At 40.6% G+C, this 22,656-nt stretch overlaps 2 protein-coding genes across 10 annotated transcripts in view; one reads left to right on the forward strand and one right to left on the reverse strand.

Annotated features, from left to right (window-relative positions):
• On the forward strand, window positions 1–13,515 carry p2rx1 (purinergic receptor P2X, ligand-gated ion channel, 1). 4 transcript variants are annotated; one of them, XM_071460401.1, is made up of 14 exons: window positions 1–495; window positions 4,406–4,550; window positions 7,797–7,868; window positions 8,249–8,306; window positions 9,587–9,674; window positions 9,866–9,946; window positions 10,400–10,541; window positions 10,733–10,878; window positions 11,750–11,840; window positions 11,944–12,009; window positions 12,113–12,208; window positions 12,578–12,667; window positions 12,812–12,856; window positions 12,951–13,515. In XM_071460401.1, exons 1-14 carry the CDS (start codon window positions 359–361, stop codon window positions 12,954–12,956), a joined length of 1,263 nt encoding a protein of 420 aa, XP_071316502.1. In that variant the 5' UTR covers window positions 1–358; the 3' UTR covers window positions 12,957–13,515. The 4 variants fall into 4 exon arrangements, with proteins under 4 accessions (XP_071316502.1, XP_071316501.1, XP_071316505.1 ...); XM_071460400.1 differs by having other exon boundaries at window positions 2–495; window positions 8,249–8,318; XM_071460404.1 differs by lacking the exon at window positions 12,578–12,667 and having other exon boundaries at window positions 6–495.
• A 68-nt stretch (window positions 13,516–13,583) lies between these two features.
• camkk1a (calcium/calmodulin-dependent protein kinase kinase 1, alpha a) overlaps window positions 13,584–22,656 on the reverse strand; it is a 64,667-nt gene continuing 55,594 nt past the window's right edge. For 4 of the 6 annotated variants that reach the window (XM_071460397.1, XM_071460394.1, XM_071460395.1 and 1 more), the window contains 4 exons: window positions 20,922–21,050; window positions 19,695–19,798; window positions 18,487–18,534; window positions 13,584–18,097 (listed from right to left, as the gene is read on the reverse strand). In XM_071460397.1, coding sequence (XP_071316498.1) covers window positions 18,025–18,097; window positions 18,487–18,534; window positions 19,695–19,798; window positions 20,922–21,050 — 354 coding nt within the window. In that variant the 3' untranslated portion in view covers window positions 13,584–18,024. Of the gene's footprint in view, window positions 18,098–18,486; window positions 18,535–19,690; window positions 19,799–20,921; window positions 21,051–22,656 lie in introns of those variants that run through there. The other 2 variants (XM_071460398.1, XM_071460399.1) reach the window with 2 other exon arrangements.

The raw sequence follows: 22,656 nt of genomic DNA on the forward strand, positions 1-22,656 counted from the left end.
CAATGAAAAGTCAGAGGCTGCAGCGATGAGGTGAATGGGAGGGTGCACAGATGACTGGAGAGAGAGTGACCCCGTGAAGAGAGAGAGGAAGAGAGAGAGAGAGAGAGAGAGAGAGAGAGAGAGAGAGGGAGAGAGAGAGAGAGATAAAGCAGCAGGGGAAGGAGGAAGTCCAACACTACAGGACTTCTCATGAAACGGCTCAGACGTCACTTATGAGAGGAGGCAGAGGACCCTCGCCAACAGTGAGGAACGAGGCAGAGGCGACCAGGGGGAGAACAGGAATTGGAGTCTGGGTGCTTATATGCAATTGGGGTGAAGAGAGAGACCCTCCTCTCTGTGGGTCAGCCGATGAGAGAAGATGAAGAGCCAAATCACCAACGCACTCTCTGACTTCTTCTTTGAGTATGAGACCCCGCGCCAGGTGCTGGTGAGGAACAGGAGGGTGGGAGTGGTGTGCCGTCTGATCCAGCTGGGGGTCCTGGCTTACATCATCGGGTAAGAAACACACATTCACCCTTTTTTTTTTGGGCAACAGTCATTTGTTTGTGGAGAGGATTTGCATTGTCTTACATGTTCCAGCTTGCTTGGAGGGACAGAGTCTGTGCAGACACGACCCCTCAGTTTGACCCTGCAAATTCCAGCAACTTCTGGTCAGGTTGTTTAGAGTGACAAAACGCTGACATCTTCATTTTGCACTGCATTATAAAAACATCTGATAAACGTGAAGAGATCTTATTTGACTTTGGGATGGTGCCACCTTTGATCAGGATACATACAGTAACTTACAGCAAACAGACACTGCAAACCATAAATAAATCAAGTATTGACTGAGTGATGGCAGAATGTGCAAGATTATCAACCTACGATATTATCTGCCCTTCTCAAGTTGAGACAAAAAGCAGCATGCTTGTTAGGTTACGCACAATGACTCACTCACTCCGGACACTCAGCACACTTGCTTTGACATGTTCAAGTCATTCACTGGAAAGTCACTCTCAGGGAGGGAGAGCTATTTTATCTCACTCCACAGCACAGCATCTTTTTTTTTTTTTTTTTGCATGTGTTTGTGTGTGTGTGTACATGTGTGTGTGTCTGCACCTCTGAGCAGCAGAACCTGAGGAGCTGTGTGTGATGAACACGCTCAGGCATATGCTAACACAGATAACAATCAACTGCTGCCCAATTCACTGCCAAACAGCACAGAGACGTGTTACCTTCTGCTGGTGATGTTGATGGTGACCAAAAATGTAACAGAGAAAGACAAATTTAAGAACATCTTCTCTTGCTAATGGCAAGGTTATAAAAAAAAAGAAGAAAAAAAAAAGGGAGAACAGCTTGCTGATTTAAACTGATTTGAAATGGTCCACTGCTGATTTATCTTTGTGGTTCACAGTGTTTTAATCTTAACAATCTCCAGACTCAGAAAAAGTTTGTTATGATAATTTCTTTAATTTTTCAAACTGTGCTGCGATAACTGTGAAATATCCTTTTAGTTTGAACTGTGCACTGATAAAAAGAAGCAAGGGATGAGCTGCGGTGTGTCTCTAATGTGCGCTCTCTTCTCTTATCAAGGCTCTCTGTGCATGACAGAGCTGCCTCCCCTGCCTCCTGACCCCCATCACCTGCCTTTTTCAGCCATCAGGCCACATTAAGGTTGGGCAGTGATGGGCATGAGAGGAGATATGATTATAAAGCTGTCCAGATTCTCCTCTTTGGGATTGAAGCAGACAGGTGGGAGCAGCACTCAGGCTGTGTCCCTAAAGGCACCGAACCAGTGAAGCAGTGAATCCCTGGTTGTCTTGTCTGGAATTTTACATTTCATTTCAACCACAGACTTGTCACATATACATGTATTATTTTACTTTTTTGTAATTTAAGTCAGTAAATAATAGAAATGGGTTGAAGTTTTTGTACACTAATTTTATGGTCATATTTTTGTGCTTTCACTCTGTCAACATTTCTCCTCATTTATGAATGAATCCATGGCCAGGCACAGTTTGGGAGCACACATACCACACTAAAATGGCATGTTAATGGTTTTGAAAATATTCTATATATATATTGAAAATAAAGTCAAAAAGCAGTGAATAATTTAATAGAGATGAGCTTGTTTTTTTACTTAATTCCCAGATTGTCATCTTTCAAGTTGACTAAAAAAACACAGTGATTAGCTAGAGGTTGGTTTTTTGTCATTTTAATTTGTGTTCACTAAACGAATATTAATCTCAGCGCCACATTATGGTGGAAAGAAAAAGCCCTCCGCACATCAAGGAGCCTGCTCACTGCCTCCCCATTCTCCTTCTGTCGGAGCAGATACACATCTCACTTAGACTGCTGTTTCTGAACATCCCTCCATTATTTCATGCTCATGGGTTTCTATATTCTCTTAATGTGCTCTATTTTTCCACTTTCCCTTCAGTGTACGCTCCAACTTACATAATTTGATTTGCTTAACTGATAGAAGTTGTGGCTTTTAGCTCATTGTGCACCTTATTTCGCTCTGCTGTTTGAAAGATGTCTCTGTTCACCTGTTGCTGTAAGGTGCTTTCATTGTGCACAGACAAATGAACGCGTGCTGCAACACATGCTGCCCTGTAGACTTTCTGCCAGGGGATAATTGCTTTTCACACCCTACAGTATATAAAATAGTTCTCTCCCTGTCTCTCTCTCTCTCTCTGTGTGCGTGTGTGTATGTGTGTGCGTGCGTGCGTGTGTGCGTGCGTGCATGCCTGTGTGTGTACATACATTATCTGTCCAGTGCATACCAGCTGTTACCCATACCTCCTGGCCACACACACAGATTGAGCAACACAATGAGAAGCTTCACTCTGCAGAAATCAAAAAGTACTGCACCCGACTCTGAAGCTGGTTTTCTACTTGATGACAATCCTTTTATGTGGTGAAGGATTCAGGCATTTGTTCTTAATTTAGTCAACTCGACATTACTGCAGTTTTTTACCAGAACAAAACTGGCCTATTTGATATTTGGTGTATGAAGCAAAAAAAAAAAAACAGAAGTTCTGCTGTAGAACTTTGTCTTTGTTGAGATGGAAGAAATACTATTCAGTTATAAATTGCCAAAACAGATGCATTAATGTGTAAGCTTCATGTTACTTTTCAAGCTGCTCAAGGTGAACTTAGTATTAACCACTTTATATACTAATAGATAGTTTAGGCCAATGGTTCCCAGTTTAGGTGTTGGTCCAAGGTTCACAAGATTAATCTGAGGGGTCATGAGTTTATTAATGGGGTAGAAAAAAGGGGGAAAAATGTTTGTATTCATGTTTTTAAAGGAGCTATTTGTAAGTGTTGCTATTGCTACATAGTCAAAGTTAGCATTAGCAGCTGTTTACTTAGCAATCCTGCCGAGACCTTCAGCCATCGTTATGTTTACAATACCAATTCACCCTCTGGGTCACGTCAGGGCAGACTGGACGCTACAGTAACTCAGTAGTGGAAAGTGACAAGACAGACCAACAAGGCCAGGCCTAGCTGGTTAGCAGTAGCAAAACTTACACTTGCTCTAATCTTTGCTTTTTTGTGAAATACAGGATAATTTGACCGCCCTCAACTCTCAAGTTATTTATTTAAATGAAAGAAATGAGAGAAGCAAAAGACTTGGACCCAGTGATTTAATATTTACCAATAAATTGTATTGTATTCTTATGACTGTTTTTGTATGTTTCATGTTTTTTATATTTATGAAAAGTAGCTATACCCGTTAAACAAATACAGTGGAGTAAGAAGTAAAATATTTCCCTCTTTAATGAGAAATGTAGTACCTTAAAATAGACATACAGTGGGATCCAAAAGCCTGAGAGAGCAACTGATCATTATCAAAATTGGGAGTAATTACAGTAAATGACCTTAATATAATCAACATTATTGAGAGAGGAGAGAATGGTTTACATCTGTTTGCACTGATAAACATGCAAGATGACATTCAGATTACTTAGAAATGCTATCTGGTGATCTGTGCATCATCTGTGAAATTTGCACAGTAGCTCTACTGACCACAGCTGCGATCACAAACAGCTATTTTCTTGCTTAATTGACGTGAAACAGTTTACTGCAATCCTCTGACTATGTTGCCCAATATATTTTGAAACTGGTAAGTTGTCACTTTGAAAAAAATGATATAAAATGATAATGTCTGCACTCAGAGATTCAATATGTCCAGTTTATCCTAGTGATGATGGAGTACAACCACCATGATGTTGCATAACCACAATCACATGCACACGTGTCCCTCTGAGGTGTGCTGCTGGCATGTGGAATAGTTGTGCAGAAAGTCAACATCACCCATATACATGCCCTTGCCTGTGGGGTTAGATGCTTGGCTGGGGTGGAGTGGGAGTGTGAGGTGCTGACAGGCCTGACAGGATGCTTTGTGTGTCCCATACAGGTGGGTTTTCATCTACGAGAAAGGGTACCAGTCCACAGACACAGCAGTCAGCTCCGTCTTCACCAAAATGAAAGGTGTGGGCTACACCAATGTGACTGGCAGGGAGAGAGTTTGGGATGTGGCCGACTACGTCTTCCCTCCACAGGTAGGTGACTGGTTGGCTGAAGCCTTTCATGCCTGCAGGAACATTTAATATGTGCCCATCACATGACTCCTAATGGTCAAGCATTTGTTTTGCACCTGATAAAAAGTCACTGACCATTGGTGGGATTTTGCTGGATCTGGGGCAGAGTCAGATGCCGTGAAGTCAACTTGCACAGTCCATGATTCAAACTGTCAGAGTGATTAAACGTCACGCTGAGTCAGACAAGCAACATCACAACGCTTTGCTTCCTGAAGAATCCTGGTCACTGGTCAGATTCTGACAAAGTTCAAGGTTTGGTCACATATTTAAAACATCTGTGTTGGCTTGATTTTATGTCAGATCCAATAGCTGACGTAAGTAGGAATGGCATATACACAGGCTGAAAGTTACTGCAGGTTTTGACCCTCATGATAATATGGCTTTGTCAACATCAAGGTGTCCCTGCGCTTTCCAAAAGTCATTTCGTGAATCTTGCAAAGAACTGAGCAAACAATCTTCCAAAAGGGACACTGATCAAATATATTTCTTTGTTTACCTAAAATGTTGCTGCATCCTGTTATCTGTGGGAAAGAAATAAAGAATACACAATGAATGTTGTCATTGTTTGCTTTGAGGTGTGGGTGTGGGCCTTGTTTAATTCGGAGTGGGTTTAGCACATGGTTTGGGATGATAAACCCAACCAAGATGAAAAGTACACTTTGGTATGATGACTCACACTTTGATCAGGTAGGTATCTTTATTCTGAAATTCATCCCTTTGTCTGTGGAAATTCCCCTGATGGTGGTTGTTTTGCTTATTCAGTTTATCACTTTAATGGATGTTTTTTTGTGGTAGTGGTTTATTTTGAGAGAAATTTAATCTAATAGGCCATATTTCATGTTCTGAACATGGCCTGTGTGACAATTTGTTCCTTTGTACCTGAAACTGTGTTCAGTCAGAGGTTAGGACTAGTTGGATATGCGATACCACTGATTTCCTTTCCAATCCGATACCAGGTAAGACCCAAGCTGGTACCATCGAAACCAATACGATACCGATACTTTGTACAAAAGGTTAATATGTTCAGAGAAGGGAAATGATAAGTAGGCTATAACCATTTCAAATAAGACATCAGACTACTCTTTCTTATTCTCTAATAATAAAGAAGCATACATTAAGTGTACCATTTGGGACTTTCAAAAGATCAAAAGAAGATGTTCTACAGACCAAGAAACTCACAAGTTTCTGTTAATGAACGCTTCACCATCTGAATCAGGCTCCCTGGAAAACGCTTAATAACTGTGGCAAGCATGCTCTCCTGTTAGCATTGTTAGCATAGCTGAGCAGCTAACCTAAGACTAATTCATTTGCTGGCTAATTTGCTGGTGAACAAGCTAGGTAGCAAGCCATATATGGTGAGCGCAGTCACTGATATGTGGTAGTTAGAGCGAACAAATGAACAAAATAACACCAGACTTTCCAACACCTCAAAAAGCAGAAGCACAGACATTCTGTAAGTCAATTAACCGCAAGCCATATTAATTGTTCGATATTTGCATTAAAGAAAAACAAATCCTCCCAAAGGCACCGACACCACAAACATGGCCGAGAGGTCACGTTCAGTAACTCTGAGGTGACATTGAGTCCTGTGATTACATCTCAGGTGTTTGACAGGTTTTGTGGTGTTGCCACAGCACCTCGCAGTCTTCACACACACATCACAAACTGCTTGTTCTCAGATGTCATGGAGCAATAGTTCATTGGTATTTACTTTGTGGCAGAGTTAGATGAGAACATTCGTACCTCTCTCACGTGTGTGCAGCTGTAGCCAGCAGCTGATTAGCTTAGCTTAGCACAAAGACTGGAAGCAGGGGGAAACAGCTAGCCTGACTCTGTTTTATGGGCTGTTAATGCCAGAGACACACTGGACGCATGGCGCGTGCGTCTCGGCTGCTGTTGCTGATCTGCATCAGAAAAAAGGATGTTTGTCCACATCGGCTGCATGTCCATGCTCCATCGCTGCTACTGCCAGCTCGGACTCTTGCAGAATACTTGATTGTTGGATTTCCCTTCATTTTCACTTAATTTCTGATTTATTTTGATAGAAAATGCCTCTAAAATGCCACTGTCTCCACTTGCAGCTGCTAAAATGGTTCAAAAATATAAATATTTGTACAGATTTTTTTTTTTTTTATGTCTATGACATGTTCAGATTCAGCCTAGACAAGAAATATTTTTGGTTCATTATGAAACTGTGACAGGACTTGTTCGACTGTGGCAGAGTAGGTGCATTCACACTGTTAAATGAATGTATCCACATGTGGCCCAGTGTTTCTATTAGGGGGCGTTCAGGGGCTGCAGTATTGCCAACTGAGTGCATTTCTAACTAGATTTAGACTTTAAAAGGAACCTAGTGATAGATCTAGTCACTTTTTGGACAAACCTTATAGAAGAGAGTCCGCAGTAATGCCCCCTCTCTGTATCTACTCTGTTCAGTCAGTCATAATTTCACATGTAAATACAGCTTAAATCACAGCACAGTCTTTAATGTCTTTAATTAATGTAGCAGAGCAGAGCAGCAGCTTGGAAATGGCTTGGACGTGACTGCTGGTTAACATGTAGTCCCAACTTGTTCTTGTCTGACAACAGAAACAGAAAAACGTGTAAATGAGGACAGCTTTATTGAGGATTCAGCTGTATTAAAATACTGTATGTGTGAGCACAGAGAGGAGGAAGGAAGCAAACAGATAAAGGGCTGAAACCAGCTGACACTAGGCTGAACGCAAATGGGAAATGATGATGTCAGTTCTTTACAACGGTTCCACAACAGATTTCATCAATGTCCTCAGTTTCAAACATTGACCATGTGATATGTGTTAACTTAGTCTTGTTTTTGCTTCAGACAGAGCAAGGCTACTAGTTTTTATGCTAAGCTAACAGTCTCCTGGCTCTAGGTCAATACTTATCTACCATACAGATATGAGCGTGGCATCAATTTTCTCACCGTGGCTCAGAAAAAAAGCCCATTTTCCAAAATTAGCTATTCATTAAAGTTGTATACTTTTGGGGATGAACAAGATTTTGTTTGAATGTGTTTATGATATCAGCAGGGTCATCAGTGGAAACAGCTGATTAATGTTTGACAGGCTGCCTACTATAAACCTTACATGTTGTATATCAGCCGCTGCATTGTGTTGTGCCATTATAAGACATAACTAAATAAAATGAAATATATAACATGTTCCTTCTCTTAATCCTTAACCTTAGGGAGACTCATCTTTTGTGGTGATGACAAACTACATCATAACTGAAGGCCAGAGTATTGGAAAGTGTCCTGAGGTATGTGAAAATGCTCCCACTTGTTTCGTTTCATCTCTCCATCTCACTGATTTTCTCTTCCTCTATGTTTTCGCCTTCTCCCTCTAACTTATACACTTCCATAAATAGTAAAACAAAACGGAAACTGAGTCTCATTCCAAGACTGTTTGTGTAATTGGGTAATTGTGAAGCTGTCAAATTACAGAAAAAATGTCTTTTTAAACTTAATGGCTTCAAGATGACATAAACATGGTTTCTGTATCATGCTGAATATCAAAATAAATGCGAGACTTTATTTTCACTTTGTCGTTTTGTTTTCATGTTTAAATTGTCCTAGTTTCTTCACATCCACATTCCATACTTGTATACACACACTGACCCCGGTCTCTTGTTCACGACAGCTCAAAGGAAAGCACAACTGCAGCTCAGATGCCGACTGTGAAGGAGGGAGTTTCAAACGTACGGGACATGGTAAATCCTGACGGCCTGACAGTGTGTGACCTCAGTAGTCCTCACTGAGTAACCGTCTGTGTGCCTGTGGCCAAACTCAGATCAGTCCAGATCTCTGGATTTTCATTATTTTGTTTTGTTTTGCCAGAGACGAAAGCCCTTCTTAAACTTCTTAAAGCCAGTGACAGGGCTGGGCTGTACTGAGGGAGGTAGAGGATCATGTCAGGTTATGGTTATGGAGCAGTGTATTTGTAAAATGGGTTGTGGCTCACACACTAGAAACTAAAATACAGATCCCAACCAGATCTGACTCATCACTGTCACAGCTAAGGTAAACACCTTAGATACATTGCTATTGTCTAGCACATAGAAAAAAAAGATTAAAATCAACAACCAAAGTCTTAGCAAGCAAACACCTTGTGTGTGCACGTATTACAGATTGTTGCTCACTGAAGCGTGCAAGTAAAACCCTGCCTTAAGCAAGTTGACACATGCATGTATATATATATATTTATATATATATATATATATATATATATATAAACACAGGCACAGATGTGACATTAACTCTTGTGAATATGAGATGACACAACACAAGCACACAGAGACATTAAAATCAAATAACCTTCCAGACGACAGCTTTTTATTTTTCCTTTTTTAATAGGTCCAAACACATACAGCACTGACGGCAAGTTCAAAGAGCACTTATATAAATTTATTGTCCTCCATCTGTCCCAGGGTTAAATCCAGAGCCTTTCAAGTCCTCTGCGTCCCACATCACCTTCAATCAGTCAAAGCTTTAGATCTGTCTGTTTTAGACCAGTCACATTCACCTTGAGGTGCCAGTGTCCCTTAAGAGGCGGCATACTGTCTCTATGCTTGTAGACAAGTAAACATAGGGGGCGTCCCTGTAGCTACACACAATGGTGGGCTCTGATGAAAGGTCAGAGACTGAAGCAGAGTGACCAAACGCCTGCTGGAGAAGTGTCTGTGAGCCCATCCAGCACATGATGAGAGAGACTGATACTGACAAAACTAATCACATGGAGAGAAGTTATATATGTTAGGATCAGGGCGAGATAAAGGAAGCAGCTATGTCAGCGTTCGCTTTGCTTGGCTTTTCGCTTGCTGCTCGTGATGCTAATTCAAGATAAGGTGAAAAGTGGGGGCAGACGATGTTCAGAATTGCTTTAATGCCAAAGCTTGTGCCTTTTTTTGCTGCCTGAAACACATTTTCTTCAGTTTCACTTTGGTGTCCGTGATGAACTCTGGTATGTTCCTGTTTCAAGGGGAAATGACGGGAGTCTGTGTGAATACTACAAAGACCTGTGAGGTTTTGGCTTGGTGCCCTGTTGAGGATGATCACAACATACCAGAGTACGTGGAGACACTGAATTATTCTTACACTGCACGCTGGTACTGACTTTTAATGCATCTGACTATTGAATTTGTAGTGATTCTGTGCTGTTTTTGGGATTAAATAATAGTCTGTACAGGACAAATATAATTTAAATATGATTTATGCTGAATACTCCTCAAAATAACTTCATTTGTCTTTTCCATTCCAGTCCTCCTCTGTTGATGTCTGCAGAGAACTACACTCTGTTCATCAAAAACTCTGTAACTTTCCCCTTATTTGGCGTCTCAAGGTGATGGACCTCATTCATGTCAAATTACATTTAGCTCGGCAGATGCTACAGATGTGGTTAAATAAGACAGATTTTTGCTCCACCTTCAGCAAATACAGGTGGACAATGATAAGTGTCACACTTTCAAATTGATTTAAAACTTTTGGTAAAAGCAAGTGTAACATTTTGCTTTTACTTTTGGTAAAAGCAAAATGTTACAGCTTGTCTTTACATGAGAAAGTGCTAAAACGTCTGTTTAAATCCACCTCAGAAGGATAAAGGAGGACATCATGCCTTCAAGTGTACAAAATAGTGGCTCCCAGATGGTGTCAGTCAACAATATTTTTGGAGACAGTGTATTGCTTAAAGTTAAAAACAATCATAAGAAATCAGTAGAGTCCTTTTATTTATTATATGCAAGCAAATACAATGTTTTTGTGGACTTTTCTCTCTAACATCCAATCGTGTTTTCAGGAGTAATCTGGTGGAGGGTATCGATGCCAAATACATCAGCAAATGCCTTTATGATCCAAAGGAAGCTCCACTGTGTCCAATATTCAGACTGGGAGACATAGTTAAACTCTCTGGCTTTAATTTTGAAACAATAGCCCAAGTGGTAAGTTCGCTGGATAAGATCTTTACTCCATATTGAATGGATAGGACAGATTTCCAGGTGGATTTGAAGCAGATTTCTATTCCACTTAGTCACAGCTGCACATGCATTGTCTTTTGTTGTGTTTTGTTTCTTTTGTTTCTCATGTGGTAGCGGTGACGTCTATGATGTATTATGTGCTTGTGTCTTGACAGGGAGGGGCCATTGGCATTGTGGTCGACTGGACATGTAACTTTGATGTGGATGTAAAACATTGTAAACCAACGTACAACTTCCATGGTCTGTATGGAAACCCTGCTGAGACAGACAAAGTCAGAGCATCAGTGGGATACAACTTCAGGTGTGTAAATATACTGAATTAACACGGACTCAGGTGTTACACTGCAGGAAACACTGTGTTCTTGAGCCTGGCTGTGGTGCTCAAGCAATAGTTTGACATTTGGGGAAATAAGCTTTTTTGGTTCAGCTGTGAGGGAGATGAGAAGACTGATACCATTGGAATGGTTGTGAAGTGTGAAGCAGCTGGTTAGCTCAGCTTCGCTTAGCATGGCACAAAGACTGGAAATAGCTCTCCTAGCTCTGTTTTATGGGACGTTATAACACTGAATAAATGTGTTATAACATCCCATGTTGATGTACTTGCATCATATAGTACAGTAGCAAATGAACTATCTTTTTCTCGCTTCATTTCCCGTGAACCTCAGTCACTGTTAGCTCTTGATACTGCTCTGCTTCAGGTCTGTTGAGTTTGTACTGAGTGCAGAGAGCCTGAAGTTTATAATGTTTACTCGCCCTCGGTCAAACAGCTCAGCTGAGATTTGACTCAAACTGTCACATGTTTAATGCGTTCTGAGCATAGTCTGCTCTCTTTGTTCTCATCCTGTACGCATAGTCATTACCAGGCTATTATTTATATTATGGCACTGCTAATTGTTGACTGTAATTGCAATGGCAACCTTCAGTACTGTGCCGTCAGTGTTACCATTGTTCATTAATAATAGACAAATAATTTATTCCTTTCTAACTGGATAATTCAGAGAGGGAGTGTGAAACCTTTCATTTTTTCTCGTTGAATTCTAAAGATTTAAAAGCCCTGATGTTTCACAGCAGTTTATTATATGAGAAATGAGTGTCATTGTGCAGATGATTGGGGATATGTTGTAAAACATTTACCAAATGCCTTGTTAAAAATATTCTGTGACATATTTTAGGTATGCAAAGCATTATTTGGAGAACAACGTTCAGAAAAGAACCCTTCTCAAAGTGTTTGGGATCAGATTTGATATCATTGTACAATCACTGGTAAGCACTATATTTGAATATTTTTATTTATTTGAATTTCCAATTTGAGAATTTGGGGAAAAAAAAGGGGGATTTTGAATAATTGGCGCTCTGTCCTTCACAGGCAAGAAAGTTTGACATCATCCCAACACTGACAGCTATAGGCTCTGGAGTAGGCATTTTTGGAGTGGTATGTTGTAGCCTGACTCATACCTGCAATAATTATTTCTTGTCTGTGGAATACTTTGTATGCAAACTAATATATTTGTGCTTTTTTCAAATCATTATTTCAGGCAACTGTAGTATGTGACTTGGTGCTGCTCTATTTGCTGCCAAAAAGAGAATTTTACAAGAATATGAAATTCAAATATACAGATACACAGGCACAGGTAAGATGCACTCTGCATAAAAACTGATTATCTAATGTAAATTGTGTTGTAATCTGTCTGAACACAAGATGGAAGCAGAGAGGCATTTAACAGTTTTAGTTCCCATGGACACAGAACAGACATCAGCGAAGTTTTTAGCTATCTGAACATCTATCGGGTGGATTTCAGTTCTTGTGAAGGACTGCTACAGACCAGAACTAGAAACAACACCAGCACGCAGGAGCAGTAAGCGTCAGCAACTACCAGATTAAAGCTGTGTTTATTCCCATAACATTTGTGCCATTTATCTGATAGAAGATGAAATCTCCTCCTATCTAACTCAGACAGCTTCACTGTAACTGAAACAGGCAGAACATTTTGTATTTACAGCATGACAGCAAGTTGCTCCGTTTAGACACAAGTGCCTATTACACCCTTGAAGCAAATGCAAGACAAGTCCAAGGCACTGACAAGTCCAACGTGAGTGCATGTAGAAGTCTAGACAGCAGAGTTGTTTTTTTTTTTCAAAGTACTCTGTCATGTGATGATGAAGAAAATCTTTTGGCACATTATTTGAGAGGTCTAAATGGCTCCTGTCCTGTGGCTTTGACTTTTATTTTCTAGGATCCTGATTCGGAGGCAGGTAGCATAGAGACTGATTTATCTAAAGTAAGAGATTTATTTATATTTTGGATTAAAAAATAAGGCTCATTTGCTTTTACTTATGTGATGGCTGATCTGTTTATCTGTTATTGTTGTGTAGAAGTGACCTGGGGAAAAACCTTGAAGTCAATGGCCATGCTGCTTTGAAGCTGTACTGTGCTGGAGCCCTGCACAAGACCCTGCAAGAAAACACACATTCACACAGTGTAAATGGACTGAAAAGGGACTCAGACCGAAAAGGACAGCATCAAATGACAATGCTCCACATGCCCTGTATTTTTTTTTTTTTTTGATCTCCAGCAGCATCTTCTACCAACAACATCATCCCTCTCTTAAAACCAGCCTGAGTAACTGTGACTCTTGCGTTGCTCAGACGTATGTGTACTCTTTTGGGTGTAGCTTGGTTTACTTTTGTTCATAGACTCTGGGTGTAACCTTCACCTCGTAACTGTTTCCATATCCGTACAGGTGAAAGACCAATTTCTGGCACTTGGGTGCTCTTGTGTGTACACAACTCATCCATAAGTCATCCATTACCTCTGTCACTGTCTTTGTCACAGCAAGATTATACACACGACGTGTGGATGTGCCACTGTCAGAGTGATTCATCCCTTGTGTGCACCTTGTGATCAACAATTGAGTTCAATAAAAGACGTACAGTGATATTCCTGCATTTGCTTTTGTCTCACGGTGCCAACAGTCAAAGAGGAACACAGACACAATATCAAAAGGATTTAAATTTTCTTTTTTTATTGTCTCTGATTATGTGTAGGTGTACAAAAAGCATGCAAAAAATAGCTTCTTTATATATATTGGTACATATTTACATTGTAACAACTGCATTCCATAGCCATGTGCCATGCGTCTGTTTTCATATGAGCAACTGATGCAGGCGAGTGAGTACATTCAGAGAGATGCACAGGACAACACGAGACTGACGTCCAGAAACACGGAGACAACAGGCACCTTCAGCACACACGTCAGGACAGTCACATAAGATACACAGCAGTGATTCCAATCGTCCCTGGCTTCACGTACAGACTCGCTCTCCCACAGTCCTCCTCCTCCCCCTCCTCCTCCCCCTTCTCTGGATATAATAATGGCCTGAAATCATGAGAAATTAGTCCTGTCACTCACTTCTTGTGCTGCAACTGGAACCCATTCATTTTTCTTCTGTGCTTTACTGCTGTAATGGCGCTAAGCTTGAAAGAATTTCACGTGTGCAACCTTTGCCAAGGCTGCACAATCCAGTGTATTTTAAGTGTAAAGGCTGTGTAAGTACGAGGGTTCTCTACAAGGATGAACTGTGCCACGTTTCAAAAGAATCACATATGAGTTATGGCCATTTAAATACATCATGTGGTGCCACTATCAGCTGATTGATACAGTTGAAACTATGTGCAGAAATCTTTGAAAAGTGGTTGCAACTGCATCATGCAGTATGACTGGTATACCTATTAAAAACAAACAAAAACATTAGAGGTTTTGTTCTACAGCTGGGTTCAATCAGATGTGTTATATTAAAATTTAGTGAGAATTAGCCAAAAAAAAATTGTAGATTTTTGGGGCGGGTTTAGGAGGAAATGGGTGTGGCCTATATGGATTGACTGACACATGCTGGACCAAGCAATCCAGGGGAAAAACTTTCTGCTCATATACTTCAGTTCAGGAATTAGAAATCAAAACACAGAAAAAGCCTTTATAAATGGTGGTGTGTTCTTCACCAGGTCTTCATCAGCCCCAAAATGTGGGCTAATTTATGATCATTGAAGTAATAAAAAATATAAAACACCTTTTAACTGTTAAATAACTGTTGGCTGGGTGCATGAAAAGACTGTTCAAGCTGCACCTGCACTCTGAACCTGGCTCATGATGAGATTTACAGTGTGTTTTACCCTTATGCATCATTTCAGCAGTAAAACCCAGAGGTCTGCTGCCCCACATATACACACATTCACAATTATTTTATCATATAGATATGTACAACAAAAAAAAAAAACTGTTCAAAACCAATGTCGTTGCCGTAGCTATTAAAGCATTTTAACATGGACACCAGAATAAGTTACTGAAAAATGGAAACATATTTTGAGTTTCATAAGTAAAAACTGTCAAAAACCAAGCAGCAATGCTGTGGCATGCAGATCATAGCAAAGAGTAATGCATCAAAAAGCACAGGAGAAAAAACATACCGATACACAGTAAACATGGTCTTTTACAGGTGAACCACAGTTTTCCTCTTGATCATAAACTGTACAATGTGTCATAGCTGGCTGGTACCAGTAGTGTTATCTGTAATCACAATAACTTCAATATGCATCTGCAAGTGGAAAAGTGCAAATATTTAAATATAAGCAATGTTTTAGCTCAACTTTCAACAAGGACAACTAAAACACGCACACAAGGATGACTGGCCCGAGTGCTCTGACAGCAGGGGAGTGAGCCAATAATGCACTGATGATTAAGACGACAACAATATTGCACCTGTGTCACCGACAAAACATCTGTAGAAACACACAAATGTAAATCTGGCAACTCCTCACTATAATAAAGAGTGTTACACAGCTTTAAAGCAAATAAAATACAACACACCATTTTATACTTTTTGGTTCAATCAGCCCTTCATTGAAGGTTACTCTTCAAACAGACCTCAGGACTTCACCTTACATCACCCCAACCACAGAGAAAATAAACACAAGCATCATCACGTGAATATCCACAACCCTTATTTTTAAACTGCACACACAAACACATTGTAGACAATTAGACAAAGATGTTCACTTATCCTATACAAACAGATATTTTACCAGCTGTGTTCCTGAACAATAAGATAAAAAGAATATATAACGATCTACATTCTCCCACATGATAATAAACTTGACTTTCTAATGATTTTGATGCATTTTGATTCCCTGCCTCTGTGAATATAAACCCCTAAACACAGATTCCACCCATCCATCTTCAGTCAGTGTCCTTCACTGGAGGATACCGAGGGCATTAATAGAGGAAATGCAAAGCACTGCACTCCCTGTTTCTAATCAGCCACACTGAGGACAGCACTGAAGTGGATGGGGATCTGTTGTTGTTGTTGTTGGCAGCCTGTGCCTAATCGTGACATTGAAATGCTCCTTTTCACTGCGGTTCAAGTGATCCGAGCGCTCTGCCAGCCTAACATGCTTTCATTCATGGTATCAACGAGCCAGCCCAGCAAAAGAGGAGGACAGAATCCAAATGGAGTTATATAAACATTTATCTGAGGCAGAGCTGCTGTGGAGGCAGAAATGTTCTCATTGAGTTGAGTCGGTGGAGACAAAACCCACAGATTTTTTTCTAAAGCTAGCCAACCACTTTAAAAGGCAAACAAGGGACTCATATCACAAAAAAATGTTCATTCATTCTTTTCATACATCCATAATCCCAGCGGTGCTCAGCTCTATATGTTTGCATGTCTAGTTGAAACCTCAAAAGGTCAGCCAGGGAAACTAATTAGGGACTGTGCAAAAATTACTTGGGTGAATAGGGGGGTTCAAAAGCAAAAGCATGTTAGTAATAGTAATTTAAACCTATATATATATATTTTTATTTTTTTTTCAAAATAGCCACTAATGCCAATATATCAAGTGGGATTAGCAATTTCAAAATTTAGCGCAAAGATAGCAATCAGCCAATTTTATATAAGGCATTTAACTTTTTTTAGAATTTATTTTTGTGGGAAAAATAAATGTAGAGACCTTTTTGACCCACTGTGAACTGTAAATTTGTGATATTTTTTTTATCTATTAAGGAATCTTTAAATATAGATTTGTGTTGTTAAAAATAAAAAGTAAAGTCTCAAAACAGTCTCCCTCAACAAAAGAAAGTATACATAACCCTCCCCCCTTTCTGACCTCCCTTCCTATTTCAATCATTTGTGTACAGTCCCTCTGCTGTTGCATAAGTTTATTCAATTTCATGTGCAAGAGCGCTCGCCGATGTTAAACTTGGACAATGAGATTATTTATGCCTTTAAATCAGCTCTGCATCCATGAATCTTGTATAATACATTCTAATGTGGCATAGACTGAAATACGGACAATCTGAATAGTTTATAGTCATTTTTTCAGTCTGTTCACAGTCGCCATCAAAAAACATGCACTTCCAAATGCTCCATTTTTTGTCACAATGACCAAACATTATAGTGTGATATGAAAGGAAGGAGAAAGTGTTAAAGAACCAAAATCATCAGACAAACAACACATAACAGAGGAGGAGAAGAGGCGTGAAATAATTTCTGACCAAAAATAATAATCACACATCACATCGGGAGCGTCACTTTGAAATTTGTTCAAGCATAACAAAGCTGCCGCCCTTTCTGTGTGATCTCCTTCCGACAGCTGACTTCCTTTCCCTCCTGTCAGAGAAGTTCAACCAGGGCCGCGAGGGCATCACAGGAAGGACTTCAACCTTTATGATCTCGCTTCAAAATAAAAGCTACGGATGGCACATATAAAATAGGGCTGTGAGACGATAGCATTGAAGACATCTATGTACAATTTTAAAATGACTGATCACTGATCAGAAATCAAAAGCCCTGTACTTTGCTGAAGAGACAAAATAGTGTCATTTACATGCTGAGTCTGTGATGGGTATTGGAAAGGGGTTTCTTTTCCCTTCATCAGGGTGGCTCTGACTGTGACAGGTGGCTGTGGACAGCCTGATGATGAGGCATAACTATTCACCATCCATACAGATAAAAAAAAATTCTGAGTTTGACTGTTTTTTTTTTCCCACATTACAGTGTAATGCAAGCTGACAAACATGCTCTCATTGTTTTCTGCATCAATAACCTGAACTGTCAATGATCCAGAGAATTGGCAGAGTTCCACTAATCGGTTCACTGGTGCCAGTAAGTGGTTGAGCAGGTAAGACAGGCAACCTATGTAGATCAGGAACTCCACAGTGAAGAAGGAAATTTGGGGGAGCTGAGTGTAAGAAAGGAACGACTGGAAGCAAAAAAAACCAAAAGCAAGCCTGAGCGTATAAGTCTGTAAACAGAAGCAGTGAATCAGATTTAAAACCTCAAGTTTGTCCTCAGTAGTGTTTCGCTGATTTGAAGGAAAGGTGTGGATGAAGGGGTGAGTGCACAGTGGTTCAAGCAAAGGGATGGAGTTTAAGACAAAGCACTGTTGCCAGGAGACTTAAGAGGAAGGCTCGTCTTCATGCAGATCCTCCAGCTCTCCCTCTCTGGGCCCATCTCCTGTGCTGCACTTTCTGAGAGGAGGAATAAGAGAGACACAGAGAGAGAAATAAGTCAATATCACCACTTTTTACTCAATAATTTCAAGCTGGACACCCAGAGTGAAGACAGAGGTCTAAATGATCGGACTATTAAAAGCTCCAGATGCAGCACAGTCAGAGAAGTTCTTTCTCCTTTTTCCTTAGATGATGAATGTTAAAAACACAAAATGCTTTATCCATGAAACACAGCGTTATATGACAGCAGCGGGGAGATGGCAAAAAGCTCTGAGATGACAGCTGGGGAGGGGCTGATCCATCACTTGGGGATAAGCAGGAGTCGAGGAGTCTAAGATGATGGGGGGCACAGCGGCTGGTAGATACTGGACAGACAGTGTGCCAGACTGTGGTGCACAGAGTGTTACCTGAGAGAGGGGTGGAGTTTTAAAGAGGGCCGGAAGGGCCACGAGTCCCTGCAGCAGAGTGGGAGAAAAGATGGAGAAGTCACAAGTGAGAGGGAAAAGGTCACCTCAGGAGGTCAAAGACATGGTCAATGGTGGAGGTGACCTCCCTCCTACGTACCCCACCTCCTCAACATGAAGGTCATATTTTACATTTCAGTGTAACAGCTGAGTTTGCCAGTCAACTGATTAAATGCTTGAGTTACTGTTTCTAAAATGTGAAGGATTTACCTGTTTTCCTGCTTAACACTGATGCAAATCGAATGTTTTGGGATTTATGACAATACTGGTCTGGGAGATTGCTAGACTTCATCTCACAATGCTGCATGTCACAGTTATGACCACATTACCCATAAGTACACTTGCTAAAAAGGATGCTACTTGCTACTACTTGTCGGGTCTTGTTTTTGTCCTTTTCCAGCAGGGGGCAGTATTGCTTCAAGCATACAGGTCCTCTGAAAACACCTTCACCTTAGAAGGCGCCTCTCAGCCCTGACTGCCTGCACTGTAATGGGGAAACCTCGACCTACATAGAGAAGAAATCACCCAAAAAAAAAAATTCCCTCACAATAGAAGATTAGAGTCTGCTCCACATTCGGCATTACAGTAGTCCATCTTCATGATAGAGTCTGCTGGACACATAACACGGATTACTGTCCCAAGGACACCTGCAGTACAGCAGGGAACAGCTATTGATGCTCCAGTCTGCCCTCGGCTGTATACGTTAAAACTGCATGACGGGATAAGACGATTGCTTTCAATCCATGTAACAGAAAATCCAAGGTCAGCCTGAGGCACTGGTGGCTGTGTATCATTCAGTCTCACTCCGAATCTTTGTACCCTTCAAAGCTGGAAGCAACACACAAAGAAACACTCAGAAGCTGTGAGCTCCGCTGCATACAATGAAAGAATGAATTATGGTGCTATGGCAACACAAAGCAGCAGCTGCTGCCACAGGAATGAGTGCTAGTTAACCTGATACAGCAGAAAGAGGAGACAGGTGTGAAGTATCAATCTGTGTCACAATCTCAAGCAATCTCTGCAATAAGAGCCTGTGGGCCTGTGTGCTTTTATTTTGGGGTTTCCTCTCCATAGATAAGATATGCAACTAGAAAGTGTGCAAGGGAGGTGTGCACATGCCAGGCTGCTGGACAGAGTGTGTGTGTGCTTACATGAGCAGGCTGCCGGGTGCAGACATAGACCTCTCCTCTCTCCTGCTTGGACATTCAAAGGGGTTACTGAAGGAGCGCTTCCTCAGCATGGCTTTCACCAAGATCTGCAACATTCACAAACACAGGATGGTTACGAATGGGAATTATTTTGAGCTTGTGTGTGCAAAGAGAGTAGATGGATTTGCAAGCAATATCACTGTGAGATTTGCATGCAGGGGATGAAGAATAGAATATGGAACAGAATATCTTAGCTCTCAACATGTTGTTTTTGTGCAAAAGACTGCATCAAAAAAAGAACTTCTGTTAGCCCAGTGTGTAATTCACTATTTACTGTTCATCCCTGCATTTTAATAAGGTGGTGGATGGTTCTGTACACAAACTAGTGAAGAAGAAACATTTCATTTAAGCTAAACCGGCTCACACCTGCAGTGTGTTTATGTCTGTATGATCAATGATTTTGTGATCAGTTTGATGTGTGATTGAAGCTTCAGTGTGTGACCACTGATCGAGCTTCTGACTGATGGCTTTGGATGGAAAATACACCAAACTGTTATGAAAAACAATCACAAACAGGTGAACAGAGTCTCTTGACCAATGCTGTCAAATTGGTGAAGATGTTTTCTGAATTTTGTGTATGTTTGTGTATTTGTGTGTGTTTTGCAGTGTGTTGAGCTTTCAGGGCCACAGTACATATATAAGATGTCTTGACATTATGATGACATACCCTGCCCCCACTTCCTCAAATGTTAATGAGGAAGGATCAACAGTATTGATCATTTCAAATGTGCCCCTTATGAAGCACTGCTACCCTGTGTGTGCACATCTCCACATGAATATAACACTATGGTAGGGACGCGGGACATTCAGGGACATGGTTCCTTTGCAGTGGCTGTAATGGTTTATGTGAGAAATACCTGACACTGCAGTAAAGTTTTAACCTTACTGTTCTGTAAAGATGGGTTGAAAAAAAAAAAGGAAAGGAATACAGACCTTTCAAACTGGGACATCAAAGTGTTTTTCCAAGGTTTCATAGTTCAGCAATGATAAAAAACAACCTTGTCCTGCATCAGTGTAAACAAGGCTGTGCTAAATGTAAAATGACTCCTTTTTCTTGGTCTCCATGTTGCTTATTATTTTGTCACAATTACGGTTAACAGAGGAACTCAGCTCCTCTAAGTGCTGCTGATTGAAGTGCTTGGTGAATAGAGGACACTCTGTGCTTCTTACCACTGCAGAGAGGCTGGGAACAAACTTGACTGAATTCTGGATGTCCTCCTCTGTCACCTCCACCACAGAGCAGTGCTCCTCCTCCAGGGGCAAGGGGTCAGTGCCTCCCTTGGTCACCCACTGGTCCAGCTGAATACATGCACATATGGACATGACATATGACAGTGTCTAAATGTGAGAACCTATAATACACTGTTAGTTTGTTTGCAGTTGAACATCTCTGTAGGAAGTTTGGCTCACCAAACATCTACTCTCTGTTGTTTCATGTATAAATTATTCCACAGGGCAACTGAAGCTTTATTAGGATTTAGCCTTTGTGCTGCACAGCATCCGTATATTACATTGCTACTGAGCATTTTCTAAAGTAGGACATGTTTAGATTTATAAATGAGAATGCCCCGGCAGCTAGGCTGCCCTTTGTTTTGATTAATTTCATTATGCTCTGAAAATCCAAACGCAAAGACTTTAAAACTGCTGGAGACAGATGATCCATCAAACTGAACCAGCCTGAGTTTATTTTTGTCAAAGTTACTTCGTTATTGATCACACTGATTTGAACTCTAAGGCTGCAGATATTATATATTTTCTTACTGTCATCAAATCTTATGGAAAGACCAAAAACAACTACATCTGTCAATCAGGACTTTCTGACATCCCCAACCTGTCTGTAGCTTTCATCTCCAGCTCATTCCCACTGGAGACTTACATTTTTAAATGTGGAGATATACTTTCATTTTCTAACAGCTGGGCACTGTAGTTTTTAGCAAATGTTTCCAAACAGGAAGAAATAGTTGTAGTATTCTAACAGTACCTATGTTCATCATAATAAAGGAACGTATCATCCAGTGGCTCACTGGTGTATTAACTCTTATTAGTATGATCATTTCATTGGTCTTTTCATTGGCTTTGTTGGCAATAAGCAACATATCTCAAGACTTATCCTTTAAAGTGCCTGCAGAGACGTGTGTATTCACATACTGCCTGGGAGGCTCTGACATCCAGAGCATCATTATTGACCACTGCTCCTTCAGAAATGATGATTCTGAAACTTCACTTTCCTTCAAAATCAATCAACGGACAGTACTGTATCTTAATACCTACCTGAAGCAACTTTCAAATCTCTTTGTTTTTATACAATGACTTGAATTCAGAAATAAAGAAGTATAGTATTCTGTAATAATTTGACAGCAATAACAGGAAAATATACAGAGTAGCACAGGGCTGAAACAAGATTTTGATTTAAATTAATTTGATTTAAATAGCATTTAATTCAATTGTAAGACAACAACTTCTAACAGCGTCTCAGTAGATTTAATTATTGATTGATGAGTTTTTCTCACTTGCTTCTTGCAACTTGTGTCAGCTAAAAGATGTGTTTATGTGTGTGTGAGTGTGTGTGTGTTTGTGCACAAAGAGATGCATGATGCCTGACAGGCTAATTACTGTTTCTCTTGTTTCATAAACACAAACAAAGTCTCTGGTGATAAACCTACTCACTGACACATGATGAGACTGTGTCATGGAAACACAGTGGGGAGCAGGGAATGACATCTGTCATGCTCCTGGACCTCCCTACCCCTCTAATATTGGCTGACTCAGCTTCAGCCCAGTCGTCCATAGGGACAAACAGGTTTCATCATGCCCCGGAGCAACACAGCATGTATAATGAACCCTGCTGTACGTATCACAGTGAGGTCAGAGTCTGACGAACCAATCGCTGCAGAGAGAAGCGCAG

The sequence above is a fragment of the Trachinotus anak genome, unplaced genomic scaffold, assembly GCF_046630095.1.
Source record: "Trachinotus anak isolate AG129_WGS33_773 ecotype Australia unplaced genomic scaffold, CSIRO_AGI_Tana_v1 ptg000024l, whole genome shotgun sequence".
In the NCBI taxonomy this organism is placed as follows: domain Eukaryota; kingdom Metazoa; phylum Chordata; class Actinopteri; order Carangiformes; family Carangidae; genus Trachinotus; species Trachinotus anak.